This window comes from Falco naumanni, chromosome 13 (assembly GCF_017639655.2).
Source record: "Falco naumanni isolate bFalNau1 chromosome 13, bFalNau1.pat, whole genome shotgun sequence".
NCBI classification, from domain to species: Eukaryota; Metazoa; Chordata; class Aves; order Falconiformes; family Falconidae; genus Falco; species Falco naumanni.
In genome coordinates this window covers 6,420,368-6,446,018 of record NC_054066.1, presented here as the reverse complement: position 1 = coordinate 6,446,018, position 25,651 = coordinate 6,420,368, and the positions used below count along the sequence as shown (strand labels likewise).

At 40.4% G+C, this 25,651-nt stretch overlaps 1 protein-coding gene across 2 annotated transcripts in view; it reads left to right on the top strand.

Moving 5' to 3' along the window:
• LOC121097133 (glypican-5-like) overlaps window positions 1-25,651 on the top strand; it is a 381,813-nt gene that overhangs the window by 20,024 nt on the left and 336,138 nt on the right. For both annotated transcript variants that reach the window (XM_040613900.1, XM_040613899.1), the window contains exon 2: window positions 4,473-4,634. In XM_040613900.1, the coding sequence (XP_040469834.1) occupies window positions 4,473-4,634 (162 nt within the window). The remainder of the gene's footprint in view (window positions 1-4,472; window positions 4,635-25,651) is intronic.

Below are 25,651 nucleotides of genomic sequence, written 5' to 3'. Positions count from 1 at the left end.
TTTTCCACTTCAAAAATTAAAAAAGCTTAGCCAAGGAAAAGCTTACTCAAGGGAAAACCAGACTTGAATGGAAAAGTAATATACATAATCATCAGAGTAATCCTTCCATCTGATCTGAAGCAGAAAATTGATTTGTTTTAGAAAAGCTATAAATCTTTTAGAATTGAACCCCAGGCATATACAGTGGAAGGTGTTCTGTCAGTAAGTTCAAGCATAAGAAAATGAGAGAGGCGTCTTGGGATGCCGGTGCTTCATATCTACGGCATAGAGTTGGAGTCTCGCAGGGGGCTCCCATCATAATGGTCAGGGGGCTGGAATGCATGTGGGAATAGAGAGCTGGGTTTGTTCCGTTGTAGGAAGATTAAGGAAGATTGTACTAATTATACTGCTGTCTTCAACTGTCTATTGGAAGGAAATACAGAAAGTGGAGCCAGATTCTTGCAGACACATTGTGATATGCTGAGAAGTAATGGACACAAATTAGAACATGGGAAAGTCTCATTGGATTTTTAATTTTTTTTTACTACAAGGGGAGTCAAATATTGGAACAAGGGCCCTGAGAAGTTGTGGGATCATCCATTCTTAAGAGATGTTTGAAACTTGGCTGCATGAAGCCCTTATGTAGTTCATGTGCTTTAAGGGGAAGGTTGAACTAAATAATTTGTTAGGAAATAAGAGGCAGCTTGTGGAAGGCAGGTAAGAAAGTCCTAGAGAAAAATGAGTAGAATCAGTTGCTGAAATAATGCTGTTGGTAGGTTTTCTTCCTTCTTTCACAAATGGTGCTTTTTCTCTGGTGTATAGAAAGGTTTTGCTCCTGAGCTGCGAGGAGGAGGTTGCCGTTAAGGTTGTCTCCCCGTTGCTGATGGGCAGCGCACATACTGAGCAGAGGTGATTGCCACAGCGCCGTGGGTGCTGCCTGTCTGTCAGGTGGGAGCTGTGGTGCTTTGCCTGCACCTCAGCAGCGTTCATGCAGTGTGCTGCTCAGTCACCATTGGGTCACTGTGTTCCCCCTCTCTTTTTCTGTTGGAGAGGGGTTTTTTGCATTAAGATGAAAGAGATGAGATAAACTAAAATTAGTATCAGGGTTATTAAAGACTTCAAGATATTACTAATCAGTTCTAATTTTATCTCAGCACCCAGGCATATATAGTACTGAAAACTTCTATTAGGTTTCAATAATTGTGTTAAAAGTGATACCCCCAGGCTAGTATCGGAGCAAGTGAAATTGCCAAGCTTTGTGCGTGACATTGCTGCCCTGACTGTACTGCAAGGGGAGCGGGGTTTGCTCTTTGCCAGTCTTTTAATGCTTTGCGTTTTACGTCAGGCTCCTTAACTGTCAGGGGCTTGGTGGTGTTTCTATTTAAGAGTGCCTGCTGTGTCATTTTGGCGCTGGACCAACAAAAACTAATCTTCAGGGTCCTGGAATGTTCATGGGTGAAGATGGCTGGGTGGCGAATCCCAGGAGGGACGTTCCAGCTGAGATACCCATATTCTTCTTAAAGCTTGCTGGAGAAGATGCGGGTTTCTGTGGTGCATCGGTTCAAAGGGGGAACGCCAGGCACAGCACTGATAGCTGCGCGTAGCTTCCTTGCCAGTACCAGCACGTATTCAGCACGGAGCACATTATTTCAAACCCTTTTCATAAAGGTCTGAGCTTTGCAAAAGCCTTTCAAACAAAAATTCAGAGGGCTGCTGTGAGGAGAAATGCTCTGAGTAACAGCAGCCTGGCACTGGAGATGCCGAGTAACGTTACAACCCCTCTGCTCAGACAGCTCTTTGCAAACTGACTTAGGTGCTCAGCAGTCTGTACTATAATTTCACATATGCTCTGTGGTGCCAGCTCAGAAAAGTGGTCCTTCCCTGACCCTCAGTTCCTTGTGACAGAACAAATGTATGGTCATGGGGTGAGCTGGATGAGGGAACCAATCCAAGTTAAAATTAGCCTGGCCAAGAAGCTAATTTCAACCTGGGACAGCTTCTCTGGCAGACGAGAGCAGGCGAGCGTGCCCAGACGGTGACGAGCACGCAGCCCTCCCGCTGCTCCTTTAAACAGCCTGCTGGCATATGCCAGTGCACGGTGGTCTCATCTCAGGGGCTTTTAACAAGGTATAGGAGTTCAGATTTGAGTGGACAGAGTTGTTTTGTCCTATTTTTGAGATAAAATCAAGGTATGAAACAAATCCACCTCCAAAACGGTATCCTGAGTCAGCCCAGTCTGTGGCAACGTTGCTGTTTGTGAACTGATAAAAAAACGTAGGTGAATTGAAATATTTCACTTTGGTGTTGACCTTTTTGACGTAAATTAGCTGCACTTTCAGATGAGAGTTGTTGTAAACCGGAAGCAACATTTTGAAGTTAAATGAGATGTTTCAACTAGCTCGGTGTTTTTATTTTTTCCTGACAAGGGAGATTCATTGAAGCTCCTCCCTGCAGTTTTAGTCTCAACGAGCTGTTGACCTGGAGCTGGCCCTGTTGTTTGGATGTTTCTCTACCGATTATTTTTGTTCTTTTCAGTGTGCATCTGTCTTTGTCTTGTTTTTCATCATTGTCAACTGTATGTGGAGTCTGGCTATGTGTTAACCTGTGAGGCCAGATGATGAGGGTTAATGCAGTGTGATTGCTCATTAATATTTCTATCCCAAGGCCTGGTCCAGGCACTCTGTGGTGGCCTGGGTGCAACCCTCTGGAGGAATATGGCCTTTTGGAGAATTGGGGCTGTTTCATCCGTTTGTGGCCTCTGGCCGTGTTGTTGCTGTGTGGGGATGTTGCTCATGGCGATGGAGAACGAGAGGCCCTGGGCCCAGAGGGGTGGTGGGCTGCCCTGGGGATGTGGTGTGGGGTCAGGCCCACTCTGGGCCTGGCAGCAGGGGGGTTGCTAGTGCCTCGCTGCTGCCTTGGGCTCAGCCTCCTGCAGGGCTGCCGCTGTGTGCTGTGAGGTTTTTAAGTGGCCATTAAAAGTGTTGGTGGGGCGGGAGTGGGGAGCTCGGCCCCCAGCGTGGCGCTGATCTTCCTTGAGCCCAAGGGATGGGGATGGAGGCACCCGCCCTGCAGCCCCTTTCCCTCAGGACCCCCATTTCCACCTTGAGGTGGGGGGAAGGAAACGCCTGAAACCCCTGCGCTGGGCTCCCTGCTGGGGTGTTCTTACTTGTTTTAGTGAGAAAATTGTGTCAGAAATACCTGCTTTCCTAATACTGTGTTACTGTTTTGGCTCTAGTATTTTTTATGCATGCCTCTTGTTTTGGATTCGCTCTACTTCATAGTCCCTTGCTTTTTTTTCCCCTCCCCTTCTTAAAACATATGTTTGTGAAGCACCAGAATATATTCATCTGCAGTCTGTAACAGCTCCTTTCTGGAACGCTGTGGCACCTGCAAATCCCATGGTGCAAATAGACCCTGAGTGTCCATCACAACTGTGTGATGTAGTTTTCCTAATGAAGAACACTAAACTTACTGAAACACATTCAAAGATGGAATAATAATAAAAAAAAAATTCCACAAAAATTTTTAATTAACTTCCAACTTTATAGTTGTGAGGCGGGAGTGATTTCACTGCCTTTACGTTACATATAGGTTGGCTAGAACTTGGTATGAAAATTTCAAGGTTACTGTTATGTAGGAGGATCTACTAAATTTAAAACCAGGGGGTTTTTTTTGGTTCAGGTGAGTACTTGTTGACTTTCACTGAATTAAGCCTAGAAACTGAAATAGCATCTCTGCCTTTCCAGTGACTGTAGGTAGCTGTGGGTCTCTCAGTGTGGACTCAGTTGTTTGCCTCTGGCCCTAGACAGCTACACTCAGGCTGCTGCGGAAATCAATTCAGTAGTTTTTGTGGCAACTATTGCTGCTGGTTCTGTTTTAATATCTGATTCAGAAAAGACCTAAACATGTTAAAACTGAAGTGGAAAGTGGAGAAGAAAAGCTGTTCCAGCTACCATAGTTTTTAGAAAATGCAAATGCCTTTTGTTGGGGATGTGTGTGGGGTGTGTGAGAGCTGTTTGGGAGTTCAAAGATTTTTGAGAGGCTTCCTCTAGTCTAAGAGGTGAATAGGTAGTTCCTTGAGATGCTGCACAGGTGAATATTGATTCTAATTTGAGGCATGGTTTTCACTCATGTTCAAGCTATGATGCACTTAGCATAAGGTGTATAGTGGAAATGTTGCCCCTTTGAATGTGCATCTTCAGTGATTCCACTGTGGCCTTGACTGTGTTTAGATGATTTTGTGCCCAGTGCTCTTAACAGTGTAAAAGAAGTTAGCAGCTGATAAGGGTTTGTTATCCAAAGTTAGGTTAAACAGTCATTAATTAGTGTCCTTGAGACAATAACTGAGTTTCACAATGTCATGTCTTATGGGTTGCATTTTGTTTCAAAATTTTAAATTTGGTGGTTGTTTTGACATTAAGAAGCATTATTTGTTTTTAATGGTGTAAGTTGAAAAGTTTTCTAATTGTTGTGTTTTTCTTGTCTGCTTTAAGAGTCAGATTTACAGATCTGTCAACACAGAGCACCAACCTGTTGCACCAAAAAAATGGAAGAAAGCTACCAGGCAGCTGTTCGAAGGGAGAGGACTCAGAGTATCCAGGCACTGAACTTTGAACTGAAGTACATGATTGTTGGTCATATCACAGCTTTTCAAGGTAGGAACTTCTGAGGTGTTGTAGTCCTATGAGTAGCTTGTAAGAGTATCCTCTGCAATCAAAAAGAAAAGCTCTCCTTTGTTTTCATTTCTCTTGTTTTGCATGCTGTAGTTGCTGACTTTACGGTTTACTTCCCTGTTAATGATGCTCTTGCTTTTGGAAAAAGGTGATGGCACTTAATCTTGACTGGTATTTTAAGGATCTGCCTAAATCTAATTAGGAATAGATTTAAGCTTAGACCTTATTCCCAGGATCATTTTAAAAAAGATTGGCATGGATTTTTCCAAGGCATTTTCAAATGTCATTTAGGTGCCTAATGGTTGTTTGTGCTTTTTGATACTGTCTTGTGTTGCCAAACCATTTGCAGATGTACAATGTTAAATGAAAATGCATTTGTTGATGCCGAAGAATAACTGATCTAACTGATATGTCAAATGAGAACACAGCACGCTCTTCATGTCAGGATGTTTCACAACCTGGCAGGTCACATGAAGAGTGGTGTGTTATCTAGAATTATGGTCACAGAGTTAAAATGTGAATACATAGAGCAACCTCTGCTGTGAAAGTCTATTCTTTTAACTCTTGCTGTTCTCAAAGCTACTTTGTTCTTTCAGGCTGATGTAAGTCTATGTAGTTTCTTCACATAGTTATTGTACTGATAGTTAATGTGCTATTAAAAGGAGGAAAATCCTTGGGTAGGATTGTGCGCTGTACAGTGTTGAGCACTGGACACTTTTCTACAGAAGGGCATTTAAGCATTGGCTGTGAACTTCAAATATATGAGAGCTGAGTGATTAAATCAATCATTAAGTGATGAATCCAGCTTATTGACTTCTGTGGGCCTAATTATGTGCTTAATTTTAACTCACTGCTGTGCTATATTTAGTGCTGAGCACCCTTGTGGAATGGGTTTTGAAAACAAGCCAGCAGTTATTAAAATACAAAGTGTTGAGGTCTGTATGATTAAGCCTATTGTTACAAGGCAGGTTTTATCAAATAGTAGCTTTTTTTGTCTAGCTTCTTCCATTTGAGTGAAAATACTATAAATAAAAGATATGATTGACAGTTAATAAGAGATAGCATATTATCTAAAATTGGAAATAAGCGATGGTGGAAGTCTGAAAGTGATGTGCAAGGGCAAGATAAAAATTTTCTTCTGGTCTTGGCTATTTACCTCTTTCCTCTGTCTCGTATGAATGAGTGAGAAATGGCATTCTGGTTTACTTTACAATTAATTTTTGAAAATTTTTAATATCCCCCCTGATTAAAAAATTTGATTGGAGGGTGCTTTGGAGGAGCACTGTAGTAAAAGGGTGACTGTTGGCATTGTTAAAAAGCTGGTAAGTTATTCAAGCAATCTTTCAGTATTATGATTGAATAAAGATAAGGTCAGAATAGATTAACCTACCAGCCCGTTTAGGTCAAGCCAGCGGCTTTATTGTCCATTGCTGATGAAGCCTTTTGATGGAGTGAAAGGAGGAGTTAGACATTTCACACAGTTTAAATTTACAAGCATTTTCTGGAAGTGGGTAAATAGGTTGTTTGTTGTAACTTCTTATGGCTGGCTTTCTGTCTATGTTAGGTGGGAACACTTGAAAAACCTAACTTTCTCTCTTGTGTTGGGAGCTGCTTTTGTTCTTTGGTTTTCTCCCAGGTGTCAGCGAAAAGCTTCTCTCTTTATCTTGTGCTGTATAAACATTCTGTTGCTAAGAGTAGTACTATGTGAGAGATTTACTGAGAGGGAAGATCTTTGCATTGAATTAACTCTGTCCTTTTGGATTGTTTTGGTTTGCTATTTTGAATGATAAAGTGTGAGTGTGCAAAAAGCACATTTAGTCTGAGAAGAAATATCCTTATTGTAGCAGTTTTTTGGGTGCCTTTCAGATTTCATGTTTCTTGCAGCAGTGAGAGCTGACTCAGACTTGCTAAAAAAAAAAATAATAGCGATTTATTCACTTGTATGTAGTGGTGTTTACTTGTACAATTTTCATGCACAATTTACTTTCTTTTATATATACACATTTTTAGTACTGTTAGTGTAGTCAAAGCAAAGCAGTAGTTAGCTTTGCTGCTTACTGCTGAGAAAAAGCTTAACTGCTTTTTGTGCACTTGTAGCAGACAATACCATTAATATTATACCCACACTGATAATTTTCAAGACCAATATGGTATAAGAAGTGGATTTTCAGGAGTCCAGCTTTGAGAATGTAGTGATGCTAATTAAACTTCAGGGGGAAGAGAGAACAACTTTTTTGGAGAGGGGGGACAGAGATAATTTTTTTTAAGTACTTGTCTCCTTATAGTCTTTCATGGAAATAGACACTTATTTAATTGCGGGTCCCCAGAACTAACACAAGTATTAATAGGAAAGAGTTTTCTCATGTGAGTAGGTGTTTGGGTATGCGTTCAGTTAAATATTCTCTCTACATTGCCTGGGTACTGCAGTTGACTGTGGACATTTTGAACTTAAGAGATTTTATTTTGGTTTTTCTTTTTGAAATTGAAAATGTTATTTAAGTAGCTTTGCCCACAGCTGAAATAAGACAATTTTCACAGGTGCTGGATTTAGTTGTACAAAATAATTAGTCTGTATGACTTGATTAAATATACCACAGCTGTGGGCAGGCTTGTTATATTTGGGCTAATGCCCAATCTGTACATATGGACAGCCTTAGCATTGCGATTCAGTCCTACTTTTCTCTCTTTAAAGTTTTCAATATTAGCAACTCAGTCCTTGCTCAAACACTTGATAAATCAAGCTTCTGCATGGATCTGTTTTGCTTGAACTCCTTTGTAATGCTGTTGCTGTTACACCAGCTTTGAGTAGGAAGAGGCACATTGGTATGAGCTGCAGGCTGTAAAATGCCCTCCCCATTACGTGACAGGACAGGAGGAAGGGGGAGAGGCAGGAATGAAAGGGCCAGCTGGTTGCATGGGAAGCACGTAATCAGGATCAGCTCCTGCAAAATCATACATTGTCACAAAATCTTTTTGGGTGCTTGGCATGTTGAACATAAGCAGGCTCCTGGGGGAAGGTTTCATGGAAAGCTGCTGGTTTCACTTTGGTTTAGTGTTTTGGTCCATGGTGGAGCCTAGAAGTCATAACCATGGCATCAGTCACTCTACGTATGTGTTACTAATGACTCTGTGCTCCAAATGGAGAGTCGAAGGCAAAGTGGATGAGATGTGGAAGTGTGCCAAACTGTAGTAGGAGCAGCATAATGGAGGAGAATGTGCCTGTTGTGATGATCCCAGTATGACACCCTCTGGCTCTTCACAGGTGGCTTTGTGTTGGAAGCATTTTGGAGCAGGTCAGTTTGTCTGATCCAAAGATGTGCCTCTCTTTCAGTCTTTGCTTCTGTGGCTGCAGCCTGCAATGCCCAGCAGAACTATTTGAATAAATGATCAGACAGGATGCTTTAATTTAGTAACCTGTTTTTCCCTTTGATAACCAGAGAATTCTCCTTTGAATTTACTTGGTTTTTTGTCCCAACCCTTTTTTTTTTTCCCCCCCCCCAGGCTTGCATGTAAACAACTGTATTGTTTTAGCTTAGACTTTGTGGTGATACTGCATGTTACTTGGCACAGTCATCCTTCTATTGCCACCCCGCACCCCCCCCCAAAAAAAAAAAAAAAAAAAAAATTTCCTCATGCAGTCCCTGCATTCCTTGGGGACATTTCCAAGCAAGGCAACAGATTCATTGTTGGTGGATTAAAAGTGGCGTGGGTGTGCAGGCTGAAAGTTGCTGTCAGGAGAGGTATCAATAGTTTGACAGGAAAGCTTTGTTGTGGGTGGGCAGCAGAGAGAAACCTGGCCTCCTTTTTCTGTGTCCTTTATGGACTGCTAACAGGTGCCATGTAAAGACCCATAGAAAGCTTGGCTCTGCTGCTGTCATCTTATGCTGAGGCTAATTTGAGGGAATGAGAATCCAAACACTGGTAATTTATTTTTTCTGCTGATGGTCTCTGCAGAGAGGCAGAACAAGATACTTGGAAACCTGCATCACATTTCAGTCACCAAATTAGCATGTATCAGAGATACAGTGAAAAGCTTTGTCTGAGCTAGCAGTTTAAGAAATATTACTATACTTTGCGCTTTTTGTTTTTGCAGCAGGCAATAGGAATTGTTCACTCACAGCCTCTGAGGAGAAAGCTATCTCATGAATGAAAGCATTGTTGGTCATAAAGCAATAATTTTGTAGTGATTCTCTGAAATAGCATTAATTTGGGGGTCAAATGGCAGGGCCAGGTGTTCCCATATTTTCCCAGCTATAGGAGGGTAGATCAGCTTTGTGACACTCTGTTCCTCTTGCTCCTAACTTGAGGGGTTTGGCAAAGCTGTGCTTATGTTCTGCTTTATATGGAATGGGGAAATGCTAGTTGGGAAAGCTCCTTGCTGCTGTTTCTAATGGAGTTGCTGTGACATCGCTGTACGCACACATTGTTTACACTGTTGTCATCTGATCCAAGCAGGTAACTGGAAAGGACCTGAATCGTACAAGGTGTAGGGGGGAACCTAGTTGCAGCAGAGGTGGAGCCCGGGACTCCTGGTTATTGGTAACATGCCTGAAAGTTAATGCCCAGTTGATCCAAAAAGTCCTTAAGTACAAAGTTTTTTGAACTGGCACCCTCCCTGCTGAATGGGAATGGTTGGCTGGTTTCTGTACATCTTGGGATGGATAGCATTGGTGGGTCCATTAATCAACTGACCTGAACATTCCCAGAAGTAATACAGTGCACTGGCACTCAGCACTATATGGAGTCAAACACATTCTCCATCTTAATTTGGCTGATTTGCAGTGCTGCTGATAGTTATTTTTACTGAATTTAGGAATACCAGCTTGGACTAGGGGTGGCTGGTTAATGCTGTTGAAATACAATGGAATTCACAAAACAAAAAAGACTTGGCTGGAAAAGTGTACTTTGGTTTGTAGTTAATTACTATATGAAGTGTAGTCACAATGCTGGAGATGGATGAAGTCCAAAATCAATGAGCTATTAAAAAAAAAGCCAGCCATCACCAACAATGCCTGTGGTTTCCTTTATTTACTGCTGCATTATAGAAATGCAGAAGTGCTGTTTTTTAAATAGTTTTTTTTTGTAATACCGTACTACTTCAGTCTTTTATTCAGACAAATTGTTACTCACGCCTTTCCACTTGTATAACCCCGCTAAGTAGAGTTTTGTACTTTGCTGACCTTTGAGCTGAAAGCTGGCCGAGAAGTATAATTTGGTTTTGGCTCAATGCAAAAATGACTCCCTACAGAGAGAGAGAGATAGAAGAGAGAGGCTCCATTAGAGTATTTCTGTCCACCTCCTGTACACTATTCATTCCTATTCCAATGCACCAAACAATCTGTGTTTTCTAGTTGGCGTGAAAGCCTGTTTTATGTATGCAGCCCAAGGGACTGGAATATTCCTTTCTAGCTGTAGCCTTGCATGTGTGAACTGCATGCACATGGGCTACTGCTGTCTGTCTGGGCTGGGCCCTAGGTGGGAGAAGACTGTCGTCATCCATATGACAAAACCAGCCCTTTTTTTGGTTGCTGGTGTTCTCTGTTGAAATGTAAACGTAGCTCTTTATAGGATACTTTCTGTCTGTAGATCTTAAGCACTTTTGGAAACTATTTCAGTGTGGGTGCATTGGTGCTAGAGATGGATAAAGTGAGGCACAGGGGAGGGAGAATGTCTTTCCTAAAGTGACACATTATACTATAGGAAGAGCCAAGAACACAATTTATCTTTGTGACTACTTCTGATCCCTCTAAAAAATATTTGTGATTTCTAGAGACCTTGAAGGGGAAGAGAATTTTGGCTGAATATAATTTCCTGAAGTGTTGGTTGGAAGAGCAAGAGATGCCCATTTTGTCCTTGATCTTGGCATGGTTGGGCTACTTCGCCCTAACTGTGGAGCAGGTTGGTGTTTCAGAGCAGCACAGTGTGAAGAAGGGGTATTCTGCAACAATTCTTTGGTGATAAGATTCCTCCTTTGTGTTTTGGTACTACCTGAAGTTCATAAATCCAGTGTGCTTAGCATGCCATCAGTTTGGAAGAAGGAATTCCTCTGGTTTGTAAAACAGTTTATGGTGGGTGGGAGCAACAAAACACAAAGAACTTAAGGGTAGGAGTCCCAGAGTCTGTTAGAAATAAGTAGCCTGCGTAAGCAAGAAACTCATGTGCCATAGCGCTGAAGCATTATTGTCATAGGAAATAGCTTTCTGATTCTGCCATCATGTTTTTATCCTCTTTATTGGTGCCATCTCAATTGACACATTTACCCGCGCTGCATGTGGGTATGTCACACTGGGTGAGGCTGCAGGGCCACCTAACACAGTCTTGTCCAGTGGCCAGTAAACGAACAGGAAAATAAATCAGAAATACAAACATGCTTCCCTTTTACCCTGCTGTTCCCTGGAGAATGATAATTCAAGAGCTTTCAGAGTCTGGGCTGAGCTGCATCTATTATCCATTGGTATAATTACCCGTTGTTGGGCCCTCTGTCCATTAATTCCTCTTTCACCAGGTTATCTTTTGACTACCACAAAAAAACCCTGGCAATGTTTACCACCTGTTGAATGTGATTTAATCATGCGTCAGGGGGCTTGCTTTAAACATGCTGGCTATTAATTCTGTTGTGTCACTTGATTCTAAAGTTTTATTGTTTAAAAGTATAGTTATTGCCAGTACAATCATTTATCTTCTATATGCCATTTATGGTTTTAGAGCCATGGCTTTGCTAAGACTTCAGTCTTTGGCTGCATGTGAGGTGAGAGAAAGCGTGTTAAGTTCTTTCCTGTGAATTGTCCTCATCTCAGCAAAAAATAAAAATAAGAGTTTGCAATGTGATATTCCCTAATGCTCTCGCTTTTTATCTTATGAATGTGCAAAATTAAAAGAAAATCCTGGTGATGTGCCAGGGACTGTGAGTAAATATTAACATTACCTTGTGAATGGGGATTGCTGAACTCACTGTGCACCTTGTGTGTGTTCAGTCTCTAAATGTTTTGAATGGTGTGAGCTGTTCTTTTTTTGGCTGAAAGACCACCTGTCATCCTTTGGAATAAAACTTTTTTGGAAGTTGTGTGTATGCTTCTGTCAGGATTCTAGATTCAGATGGACATTTTGATGAGATAGATTACAAGAGAATGAAAGTGTTTCTTACCTGGTGTCTTGTATTGTTCCATTTTCATAGTAATTGGAATTGGTATGATGATCTACTATCCATAAGTAATTTAAGGAATATGCTTTATTTCTATATACCTACAAGCTGAAAGTTAAATGGGAGGGGGGGGGATAGCCTTCACCTTGAAAAATTTTTCAGTACTGCATATTAAACATAGTATGAGTGTGTGCAGAAGTTCATCCTAGCCTCTCAAGTCCTCTGAGAGACTGCGTACCACTTGATTTTTTCCTATACTGTTTCATCTCCCATCGCATATGTTATGAAAATCAAGTATCCAATGTTTTTTACTGTTTTCACTGCTTTTCACTGTTTTTTCAAGGTTATCTGAGTCCTGCTGAAAAGATAATTTCCCTGGTCAAACTCCTGATCACATTCTGTTTCCTTGGTAGAGCTACCCTCCTGCATTTACAATATGCCTTTCATCTTGTATTTTCTGTGTAGGCCATGATGCTAGTCACCTGTGATTCGTGATGTAAATGTCAGTTACTGTCACAGCCAGTAATGCCAGCCTTTTCATTTACTTAGTGTAAAAATTCAGATGGGCACAGCTTCCCTCCCTCCCCCCCCTGCTGTCTTTCAGATTGTTAGAAAGTGTGCGCTGTAAAGATCCTCTGCGCCTCCATTGTCTCCCTTGAAATGTCATTCTTAAAACTTTCCTTAAAGGCATGATAAATAAAATACTTGTGAAAGGTCAACCCAAAATATGCTGAATCCGCTGCCTGTTATGTTGACCAGGTTTGTCATGCTCTTGCCCCTTTTGTCTTTCCTCCCCTGCGCATGTGTGTCTACCGGCTGTTGTTTGCCTTTCTTTTTATTGGCAGCATGCTTTATCCTGCACCTCTATAGTAGCTGTGATTCTGGTGTTTTATTAGCATCCCTAAGTAACTGTTGACCTTGGTAATTTTTGTGTGTTTCTGATTGCGTTAATGTATCCTCCCACTGCACCTTCTCATTTGGGCAGCTTGTTAGAAGAAGAAATTTTATTAGTCTTTAAAAGAACACAGGAAAAAACCAAAGGGAGGAATAATGGAGGAAATCACACTTTCATCAGAAAATTCTGATCGCTTGATACTTTGAAAATAGCAAATTCAAGTGGAAAGTTTAATGAAAACCCAGGAAGAATACTTCATTCTAGCCATGGAATGTAAATCACTATCTTGCAAACCGTATGTAGTAATGAAGATGTGCCCACAGAAGTTGTTATAGGATAACTAAAGCAGTGACTATATTGCTAATAGTGGACTTCTCCTTAAAGACAGGAAAACCTTATGTCGAGTCTTATTTATTATATTGAAGTGACTTGATATCAACTGGCAATCAACGGTGATACTGTGGAGTCACCGGTACTGCCAGTAGCTCACTGTTGTAAGAGTTCCTGCAGATTATGTGCAGATTTGATTTATGAAATAGTACGCAGTTGTTTTTCAAGAATGCAGTATGCAGAACTCTGCTTGTGGGTAACTGGGTAATATTAGTCTTGCCAGAAGCTTATGTCGGTATATACTTACAACTAGCAAAGTTTTTAGTTACTGGAATTACAGTGCTTGAACTCTTAAGCAAAAGTTTTATATTGTTTAGATAGCTATGTTACTTTTAAAAGAAGTGATTAAATACACAATTAAGAGAATTGTTTGACCCAAGGCTTTGAAAGGACGGGGTAATTCAATGTGAAGAGTGAGATAAATATACATTAAATACATTTAAAGGAAACAGCAAATCATCTAGGTAAGATATTATCCATTTAGCCTTTATAACCATCATGTAAACTTGCTTCCTGAGCTTGTCTGGCTGTGGCTGTCATTTGATATCTAGAATGTAAGCAATTTGTGGCAGGGGACAGTGTCTTCATTATCTATTTATAACTGTTGATCATGCAATGTGGGTAGGGCATATTGGTGCTAGAACAAGATACCTAATGAACACACACATCATGTTTTTGGTCACCTTATATCTCTCTATCCATATTTCACCTGTCTGTTGTTGTAATTATCTTTTTCTTCCTCTCTGTTCTTGCTAGTACCTTGTCAGGCTGTTGACTGTATCTCTGGAGTATAAAATCGTGGTGGAAGTGTAGCCCGGTAAATTGAGGATAAAGTAGTCCTGATAGAAAGAAAATTGTAGCAAACTTTGGAAGTAAGGAAAGGAAAACTGCTTGTATGTTCTGTGGTTGTATGCGTGCATGTTTCAGCCACTCACAGCATGAATGGGCAAATGTATAGATCAGTCATTTTCCCTCTCTGTTACTTTAGTTTTCCCCCTTTGTCCTTCATACTTTTTCCCTTGGGTGTCTCTCTTGGGGACGAGAGGAGGAAGAATGTATGTGCAGAGCAGGGAATCCCTCGTTGGATGTTGGCCCAGTTCTTACTGGTTGCTTTGCCACTGGTTTAGGATCAGTGATTTGCAGTTGGCTGGTTGTACATCAGAAGAGTTAAGCCCCGTCCTTCTGCCGTCTCCTCTCCCCCCTGCAGCATGGCTATCAGAGCTGCTTTGAAGCAGTACTCGGACCAGTCCTGTGTACACCAGGGTGGTGAGAGACTGAAATTTGTAAGGATGCCGAGATAAGGTAATACGAAAGCAGACTGCTGTGCCATAACCCTGTAGAGATCACTTGGTCAAATCCATGGCATGTGAGCATGATTCTCACTAAAACTTCCACTCTTCCATCTGACCTGAAGTTGAAATAGCTGTTCATCATCTGCCTACAAAAATAGCTGTGAAGTGATACGTGCAACATATCAGATTTGAAGTTAGCAGAGATTCCTTATCCTGTGTCATCTTCATGGACATCTGTTTGGATTGCACTTCTGGCCATGCAGCTGGAGTGTAAATATTCTGGAAGTGTAGCTATTGGATTATGCTGTTTGTTTGCTGTTTTGGTGGGAGTTGGGGTTTACTTAATGAAGTACTGGGTCTGTAATTATCCCCATCCTTGCAAAAAGCTTAAGACATTTTCTTTGAAATCAGATGTTTTAGATCTAGGAATTAGGAAGATTTGTGTGGTTATAAATATTATCCGCTGCATACTTTCTATCCATTTTTTGGGGGAAATGATCAGTTAGTGCTGCTGCCTAGCAGCTTCGCATTGACTCTTTAACTGTTCTTCAGATGTTGTATGGAGCTCTTGCTTTTGCTGTCAATCTGAATGCTATTGATGACTTTCTGTAAGATACCCTCTGTCCCCCCAGTGCCTTTTCTATCAAAAGGAGGGATTTTTCTGCCTCTTTTTCCACTTGAATTTACTGTCTTAACAGATGACTGAGTTGCTACCATAGCCATGTTAGCTGCTTATTAGTCATCTTGGAACCAAATGTAGGTGTTTCAGTAGACACATTGAAAACATGTGTGTAAACACATGACTTCTTCAACATTTGTTTGTTATTCCCTCTTCTGTAATCAACAATGCTCTAGCAGATCGTGTTGAAATGAAGTTGTATAGTTGTGTCATGGGAGAGCAGGGTTTAAGGGGAATTGGAGCTTGGCTGGATAAGGCTGACCTGCAGTTTGGTTAAGAGTAGGGTGTGAACTCCAAGCAACTTAACTCCTTATGTGTGTGTTTGTATTCTAGGATAAGGCCTTATTTTGAACTACTGGTAAGGGGTGGTTTTGAATGAGGTACTATTCTGGTCACCTGTGTGTTACACCACTGCATCACACATTTTAAATTGTTCCCAAAAACTTTATCAAGGAGGCTTTGAGACCTTTTTTTTCCCCTCCTTTTCTTCACAGAAGTGAATTTAGTTGCCTTGGTGGTCACCAGAAAAAGGGGGTGTCTACAGACTTAAGCAACAATATGAGAATAGGACTTGGAAGTAAGAAATTTATGGGTTGTCTTCCCCACATCCTCACAAATTGTCCCCTCAGCCTTGTAGGCCTAGTCACAGCTATTAAAGTTCTGTGTGCCAGATTTTAGAGGATCCAGCAGCACTGTGTTGCTGAGGATAACTACATCTGCTCTGAATCTTTCATCAGAAAGGGAAAGGTTTGAGATATTGGCTCTCTTCTTTTTCCTGTATTAAGGCTTTTGTCTTTGATATACCATGCTAAAATTAGGATTCCTGCAGGTGTTTTATCTCTGGAATGGAAGTACTGATGCAAATCTTAGTGGATTCTTATTAGAAAGAGGAGCTTTAACAGGTAGTTCTTGCACTGTTTGCCATGACTATTTTGCAGTTGTGTAACTTTCTGATCTGTGCTGTCAGTGTCTTGGGAGAGCTTCCTTTAACTACTCTTAGATTGCTGTGGGAAAGAGGTATGTTTACAGGAGTAGTCATAATTTTTTTACTCTTTCTATTATTGCTTTTGCTAGGTTTCATAATATTGACTGTAAATAGAGGGCAATGAACAGGAATAGCGGCTTTCAATAGCAATAAGTAGTATATATCTGCTCTCAGGATTTTAGGGGTGCATCTGTAGAAACACAGAGCTTTTAGATCTCCCGTTCTTCCCATTTTAGTGGTGTTCTGACAAGGCCTCTCCATGGCTTCTTTCTAGTATCTGCATTTTCCATACATGACCAATCAGTGATTCTTGGAATGCTTGAGGCCCCATGCTCCACTGGCACCTCACATAAAGCCACTGCTCCAGAAACCACTTCTTGTTCCTCCTCTGTGTGACCAGGCTTGGCTTGCCCCAGCCCAGCTGCAGAGTTCTCTTTGACTCTGGGCACATCAAGCAGCTGTCGCACAGCTGGATAGGTAGCAGTTGTGGGTGGCTAAGTAGCACTGAGAGATACACCTGACGAGCAGACCCAAACCAGTTGTCTAAGCTAGAACTTCCTTACTACATATGTTTAATCAGTTCCTCATGTGTTATATCCTGCTTTTTTTCTCTTAGTAGTTTTAGCCCAGGTTGTTGTGTGAAAGTCATAAAAGAAAATATGGTCTAACATGACTGGAAGACCTTCCTTCTATTTCTACCCATACAGAATCCTCTAAGGAAATGTTTTGGCATGTGGCAAAGAGTTGTGGGGTTTTTTTTTCTGTAAACTATATGAAAAGTTACAAATCAGTGCTGCTTCTGTGCCTGAGTCAACCGGGAATGATCCAGATGCTTCTAAACATTTGATTCTTTTCTTTCTATAACAAGACAAATGAAGATCTTGTGTCTGTTAGCTAGGGGGAAAATGGCACCTTTGTGCTGTTAGGAAATGCAGGTTATTTCCCAATAACCAGATGACTATATTTGTGTCCTGGTCAGCTGGGGGTGTCGTGGGAGGGGGATCTCGGTAGTTTCAACAGTGCTATGTTGGTTGAAGGATACAAGTCCTTCAAATAGTGCAACTGATTCAGCCGGTCATGTAGGTATGGGCTTGACATTAAAAGTGACGTTGTCTTGTTTGTTTTAAAAGCAAAGAAAGATGTAGGTTTCCTGCTAAACATACTCTTACAAACTTTTAAGTCTGAGGCGCATCTTTTTGCATGGTGTATAGGGTGAAAGACAATTTGGATTTGGCAGAACTCTCACCTCCTGTGAGAGCTGCACATTGCATCCTTCCCTATTTATTAAACTTAGTGGAAAAGGAGCGTATGATACACTATAAGTCTATCACTTCATGGTATGATTTGTGGTGTAAACATGAAGTAAAAACCACTGTAACACTGCAGACAAAATAATGGCTCACAAAAGTGGGAGTAGTTGTAAATGTACACATATAAACCCCCAATTTATGGCATATTTTTCATTTTTTAATTCTTTAAATTTTATGCTCCAGCAAGACTAATTCCTTCAACTGTATTTATCTCTAAAACAATGGTCAGAAAATGTAACCCCCCCCCCAATTTATTGTAAAAAAATTTTAAGTTTTAGGGGTACTGGCAAATGAATATGCAATTAAAGAAAGTGGACTACCTACAGGAGGGTGAATCCTTTTAGGTCAAAGTACTTTGCTATTAACTTTTTTGACTAGTTATGAATAGATCCATTTATTATTCCTTTAAAAATTCTCTATAAATGAAGGCGAAATACATCCTTTAGTAAGCATTCGTGCAATTCAGAAAGTTGGAGAAGAACTTCCTAAACTGGCTTAAGTTAAAGTGATTTAATTGTTGTGTGGGTGGCCCAATGTACTTAGGGTATATGCAAGAATGAAATAACATCCCGTGTATTTTTGACCCTGTAAAGAAGGCATTGCTTTCAAGTGTGAGATTCGGGTGGTGCTGGGGATGGGTGGAGATGCATTTTCGATGCTGGCTCAACATTGGTGTTGCTGCGATGTCTTTGCATGGTTGCAGAATCACTGTGCCTTTGTGTACAGAGTGCTCTCTACCTTTACTCCCTGCCCCAAAATGCATCTAGGACTCCTCCAGAGGTATCTCTGACTCTACTACCACTACCAGCTTCCTACTCTTTCTGCAGCTGTGACAATTGTTGTAGGGTTGGTTTCTGCTTCCTAAAAATGATAATTGTGATGACTGCAACAAGTTGCAGGTCAGGGCTTTGGTTCATTACTGGATTCTGCCAATGTACAAAAGCTGATCAAAAGCTTCAAATATGCATGTGTTCTTCTGGTCAGTGAAATAATTCTTACAGTTGACCCATCATAGGCAACCTGACAGGCGTGTCCTTCACTTGATCCTGCTTTTTGTATTGCTGTGAAGTCTTGGTCATAATTCCTGGAGCAAAGGGGCAGACTCAAGGCAGAAAGCCATCAGAAGAGAAAACAGCATCAAGTGATAACTCGGTCTTCATGTACGTAACTTATTTCAGTACTGTGTGGAGTAATAAAAGAGTTGATCTGTGCACTGGAAGTAAAAAAACATTTTAGTGATACAGAAGTGCTTGCTTGAGAAGTTCCTACTGAAGTCATTGCTACCCTGGATGTAAGGATTTATATACCTTTAAGGTGATAGTTTTCACGCATGCAGACTTGGCCTTTTGAGTATCGGGCTTCTGGATAGTGCTGGCAGACGTTAGAAGGTGGGTACACTACCAGAGTGGGACAAAGTAGCTCTAAAGAAGACGAATGTTGTTCTTTACCTGAAATCATAGGAATGAGAAACACTCTTCTCTGATTTAAATTTATTTATATAGCCTTTACAAAACTGAATAAAGCATTCATCTTGGCTTTGGTCCAAAACCAGTTAAAATCCCTGGTAATCTTTCCACTGACTTAATTGAGCTTGGACCCTAGCTCCAAGAATAGAATGAAACTAAAGTTTTTAAATCACAATGCCAAAGAAAAGAGGAGGCTTCTGTTTCCCAAGTGAAGATTACTTTATTGGGATGTGCCATGGAATATATTGCTAAGTGGCAAATGAGTGAACCACAATTGGTATGCGACAGCTCAAACTCATTACTGAAAAACCTCCTCCTGGCAACCTGCAATGCAGCTCACAAAAATGGATTCCTGTGAGAAGGATCATTCATTTGCTCCTGCTGGGGGGTGGGAGGAAGTCAGCAAGTGCCAAAAGAACACACAAGATATTAGTACTTAAATATATATTTTTTTTATATATACACACATATAAAAGAGGCAGGCACATGCTTTTTTAAATTTTGATTTAATAATACAATTTACGGAGACTGAGTCCAGCAGAGGAGCTAAATGTATACAGAACCGAAATCCAGTGTAATCAATTTTTATTGAAAACAAAATACTGTTACGATGTTCTAGTGTTACAGCCTACATGCTAAATATAGCAGGTAAAACACTCTTTCATCACCACCTCCCTCCAGATTCTAACACTGTGATGATCAGACACACTTACTCTTACTGCTTCTGTATTTGGTAGCAGAAAGTGGAGGAAGAGGAGTAATGCTTTGATACTCAAATGCACAGAGTAAATTCTGTGAAGGGTGTGAGAGCAAGTGAGATACTTTGTTTTAGTAGATAAAGTGAAATATATTTGGGAAGGAAAATAGGCTATATAATTGGGGAGGGAAAACAGGCAATTCTTTGGTCGGTGTCCTTCAGAGTTCTGTGGCTGAAGGACTTTTGTGTCCAAACGAGGATTTATCCCCCCCCCCCCCCCCCCCCCCCCCCCCCGCCCCCAATTCATCTAATAACAGATGCTATCCTTCCCTATTAACCTTTCATTTTCTGATGCCCTCAGTCTTCTGCCATCCATACAGCAAAGCTCTTACTGTTCAATATCAAATTTGAGACATGTATGGCTGTTGTACAGTAACACAGCTGGCATCAGGCTAATCCAGGAGAGCATACAAGCTCAGGCGTGCTCTTTGAGTTCTGATACTTCCCAGAAGTCAGTCTGAGAGCTGTGAGCATGGGTTTAAAATGGAAACAGAATCAGCCTGTTTAGGGAGCGCTCTGTGTGTGTGTGGATGTTGAGGTTCGGTCATTCTCTTTCCTGGAGACCTTAAAAAAGGAATACCTAAAAATTCAAGGACAAATAAGACAAGTAGAAAAAAGTGACATGGAAAGAAATACTTACACATCTACCCACTGTATATTTAGAAATAATGTTCTGATGAATAGCAAAGATAAAATAAAGCCAGGGATGGCACAGCTTCAAGGAAAATGCAAAGAACTAGTGAAGGTTTCTAAAACTTCTTAGTTATCTCTATCATAAATGGATTCTCTTCTTAGCTACTTGAAGATGGAGTAACTTGAGTGAAGATTTTTGAGTTACGCTAGGTATAACTGGTGTAAATTACAGCTGCATGAGACCCACAGTGATTTATCTTGTGATGGCAGAGACAAATCTTATCTGAAAGTTCCTGGTTCTGTAGAGGATGAAATGTTCATTTTCCTGTCATCACTCAAGGCAATAGATAGTTTTATCTAATTTTATAATCTGTCTGAACAGAGCAGTTTTGAGGCTATAAACATTATTTAAGGATGTGCTTTCTTGTATTTCCGAAGCCATCATCAAGGTCTTTTCCTCAAGCAGGTATCTTTTCTATAAGCCTGCTTTTGATCTTGCTTTATGACTGATGGGTTTTGTAGCAATTTTTAGTGAGTTTTTATTTCAAGATCAATAGAACTGAAACACTAAAAGCAAAAAGCAAGCTTACAACCTCCTCTACTTCCAGCCTACCCGCTCTTCCCACCAGACACTCGGCAGCACACCTTTTGGGTCTGCTGTCATACCAAGTGCCACCAGAATATGCACAGTACAGCGCAAGGTCTTACTTAAGCAGGGGTCAAAATGGAGCCTTAGCACGTTGCTTAAAATCTGTATAGTGAGATTACAGGCCTGACATAACATAAACACGGTCAAACATGAATATACACATCTGCATTGCTTAAAAAAAAAAAAAAAGCTTGTGATGCAGTACTGCAGAATTCTGAAGACCTGGGATACACTTGCAGTGGTTAAGGCTGCTAGCTATGCAAAGGATAAGGGAAGCAGTTCTCTCTGTTAGTGTAGCATCCAAGCACTTTCTCTTTGTGAAGAGCTGGGGAGCCACCACACATCTGTATTCAGGCTAGGGAAGAGACTGCAAGCAGAATGTATCGTCTTTTAATATCCTTTCTTGGAAGAAAGGGATGGATGCAATATTGCTGTATGGTTCTGAGTTAATAGGCTAGGGAACTAGAGACAAAAATTCAGTTATACAGCTGTGTTTGTTTCAAACCCAACAGAAATGGCGCTTCCAGGTGGAAAAGTTTGAAAACCACTACCTGACCCTCAAGGAATTTGCCTATCATATTGTTTGTTGCCTGCTATTCTACTCTGCCTGCCCTATGACTTTCCAGCAGCTTTACTTTGCCTTTGGTAAAGTGCAGGGTACCATGCAAGATGCCCTTTGTGAAAAGACTGCAGGGGCACTCTGGTTTTATGCTGTTTTCAAGCACATTGGCTTAATTGGAGCTTTTGCCTGGGTAGAAGAATTGTTTGTTTGAAATTCTGCGTGCAGCATCACCAACATGATTGAGTAGTTTCCTTCTTGCCTAGACCAAAGACCACTACCCAATACCAGGAGGAGATGACTTCCTGCGGATCATACTTCTTTCCCTGGTGGTGATGCTGTCTGCACTGACACTGCCCTGGGCAGTATTTTAGCAGACTGGAAGTTCTTCCAGAGCATTAAAACAACATTCCTTCCAAGGAGGCAGCTGCACAGTTGCAACTACAGTCTGTTGACTCCTAATTGTAAAGCTGCCTTTTCTACCTTAGTGAACACCCAGAACTTTTATTTTATGCAGCAGAAGCCATCTTAAACCAGCACTTTTTGAGTTACACTAGGTATAACTGGTGTAAATTACAGCAGTTTTTTAAGATCCTAACACAGTGAACTGTCGTGTTTTATTTTCATGCTTCATTTAGTGCTGTCCAGTCACATGCTAATACACTGGGTAGCAAGGGTGCTTGGCTGACCGTGCCCTCAGTGGAGGGTGGTGTGTCTCCTCTTCACAACATGCTGTGGACTCAAAGCCATGTTTTGCTTTCAGTCTCCCAAGAGCATTGCCACTTAGTTGTCCAGTTTTCTGTGTAATTATTCATAGGTGTCATCACAGATCTAGGCTACGCTGAGCCTCTGCATGGCTGTAGTATCCTCCACTGAGTGTCTGCGGCAGGCAGATCAGCTTGACATGTGTGAGGTCTTCCAGCTTATAAAGATGGCCATGATGTACAGTACAGCATGTCTAAAGAATAATCTGAACACAGAACATATTCTTGTTCTGTCAACTACATTTCTTGACATCTAAGGACAACAGCTTGTTCTCATCTTCCTTCCTTCCACAGCCATCCATGGTGACTCCCTGACTGCAGAGGTCAGGTTTGGCCCTAGGTTCGTGTGCTTTAAAGGTAGACACATACTTAGTTGTTGGTTTGGGACTCAAAGAACTCAATATTCTGTGGATCAACCATTTTGATTTTTTTACAGGTTTTAGTGGTCTGCCAGGAAATGAGTTTCAACAGCCTGAAAGCTCTTGAGCAAAGTAACTCATGCTAACCTTTGAATTTCTCAGATTCACATACGTGATAATTTGTTTGAATAAAGATTTGGATATAAAAATGGAATTAAACCTTTATGATGACCTTTAGAGTAATTTGGACACATTCTCATTTTGGCTTGCTATTTAAAATCTATGCAGTTACTGATCCATGATGTGGGTAATGAAATTTTTATCTGAAACTGTTTTAATATTTGTGTTGAGCTGTAAGTGTGAAGAGGCTCTTTTCTTGTTAGTATTTGGATGCTATTTCTGTTTTGTTTTGAGCATAAAAAGCTGTGGATGTGTTAATTCTTTTATTTTCATTTTTGGACTACACTTAGGGATACATCCAAAAATGGAATCTGGTTCTGCTCTCTCCAAGGGAGAGGAAGCTCTTGAGGTTTTAGGTATGAAAGAGGTTTACTCGTCAAATTTTTAAAAATAATTAATCTATTAAATATGCATATTGTGTGTGAAGAAAAAAGTCCTGAATGTTTTTCATTCCACTTAGTTTTTAACAGAGTAACTCTGCTACTTGAAATGCTGTCTTTTTATGTATTTACATCATGTCTGTCACCAGTGATATTGAGGACCATTTGATGTTGTTTGGTAAATTGTATTAATTAAAGCATGGATCTATACATGATGTTTTACAAGTGGCAATGTAAAGGAAGTAGCATGAATGCACTTTACAGTGGAAAACCATGTGATAGCTTCAGCTGTGTGTTTTTTAACCAGGCTCAATTCAGGTTGGTTGTCTTCATGTTGTTTGTTGGTTTGTTTTTTTGTAAACCTTGAAACACAGAACAAGTTCCAAGATTTTTTTTTCAAAAATAATTCTGTTTAGGATATTGTGGAGTCAACATAAAATTATAGATCAAATTGAAATGGGCAGGTCATCATGAAACCATTTCTGAAAGAATAAAAAAAAGTAGGAGAATCACTTATGTTCGCTTAAGATCTATTTTGAAAATGTAGATATACTTGTGATGTACAGCAGGAAATCTGAATAATCTGAATCTATATAGCATGTAGGCCAAAAGAGTGTGCATTGTGATTTCATTTCATTTACGCAGGGAGATTTCCATATGTGACGACTTTACTCTAAGGTCTGAGTAATGACGTTGTGTGCTTTGTTTTGTAGCTGGAAAAACACACTGTGATAAGGCAATGGGGACACTGTTGCTTAGAAGCTGAGGAACAGAGTTTGTCAAAGCGTATGTATATATCTTTGGCTAGTGCCAGGGAGAGTAAAAAGAAAAAAATAAAATAGAAAAAGCCCTCCTCCCATTTTTTTATGGAAAATGTAATCTTTTTCAATCAGCATTCTTGAAGTGTGGCAGTCCTTTCCAAAAGAACCCATTCAGCATATCGCAGGGGCCCTGGGAGGTCCCTCTGTGGGATTAGAGTGTTTCTATTTACAATTCATGGACTTGATTCAAATCAGAGCTATACTGAAACTTAACTCTGAATGTTCTTGAACATTCTTGAATTATTGAACCTATTCTACCCCAGAAGAGAAACAGTGTGCTTTGCAGTTATATCTCTAGTTGAAAGAGTCCTATTGATAATATTAGAATTCCAGATTGATATAGCTAAAAATCCCAAATATGTCAGCACTAGCAGCATTTGTGGTTCGTTGCACTTTGAAATCAAAATGCTGCTGTTGGGGTATCAAAAGACAAGGCTCAGTGGCTTTCTTTTTACTGAGAAAACCCTACCCTAGCCCATCCCAAAACATCTACATACATCCACATGTGGGAGCTTACACGCACGTGTCAAATGTCTCAAACTAACCTTGGATAGTTTCTCTTTTTAGGCAGCAGAATTTCCTGATGACAAATAATATTTGTTAAATAATTTCTCAGTCATATTATTTATTAAATCCATATTGAATGTGTTGTCTGCAGAATAAATTGACTTCAGCTATACAGAACAACAATGAGCTAGTCTAAAAAAAAAGATTAAAAAAGTTACTTTTAATAAAAGAAGCCAGATGCTGACTTCATATGTTCTGGCAAAAGAAAACCCATGTAAATTCAATGCTTTTCATTGAATCCCCTTAGTGAAATTGTATCTAGTGTTTTGATCCAATGTAATTCTTAATGTAGTAACATCTTTTGGCTCAAGAGGCTCCTTACTCTTTCCAGACCAATAAAGCTCTGTAAGGCTGCTGCACTAGGTCGATTTTAGTGTTTTTGGCAGGAAGGTAACTCAGTGTTGCTTGTTGATGATGTTCTTTGTGTTTTTTAGTACGTTCTGACAAATTCTGCTTATTCAGAACAGCTTCTAATAAAAGAAAGTAATGTCTTTTTTTGCTTTCAGAAGTATCGAAGTGTATTTTTAAATAAACAAAACAATGTTAACTTTTTAGGGCCCAATGAAACAGGACGCAAGTCAAGCAATAGGTAATAATTACAGTACTGTTAAGTTACAGAGCTTTAAATACAGATATGAAAGTGTGTGCTAAGGCCTTCATTTAAATCTGTTGGCAGAGATGGCCTCTTGGACCTGTAGTCTCCAATTCTGCAAAGCACACAGTGCTATCGAAGGTAAAGTTAAGAACACACAGGTAAGACCTTGGGAACAGGGGTTTAGCAACATGTTTATTCCTATTCTTGTCTACTCAATTCCTAATTTTCAGTTAAAACACATTCTCCTCTAAACTGGATGCAGTCCCTGGTTGGCAGTGAAGAGTGTCAGATTTCACACCTCTTTTCTATAGGACATCTTGAAGTAAAGGTGACTTAAGGTCACCTAAGGAATGCTTGGAAAGAAAGAAACGTACTCAGAAGTGCTCAGTGGAATTAATTTATTATTATTATTTTTTAAGAGCTTTACCTCTTCCAGATTTTCCATTGCCATGTCAGTAGTATGCATCTTTGGCTTAGGTCTTCCAGGTCAAATTCCGTGGTAGTGAAAAATCCAGCTTTACAGCAGCGGAGAAGTTTTTGGCCGTCTGTTTTCAATTGTGTATGTGAGGGCTGGAGT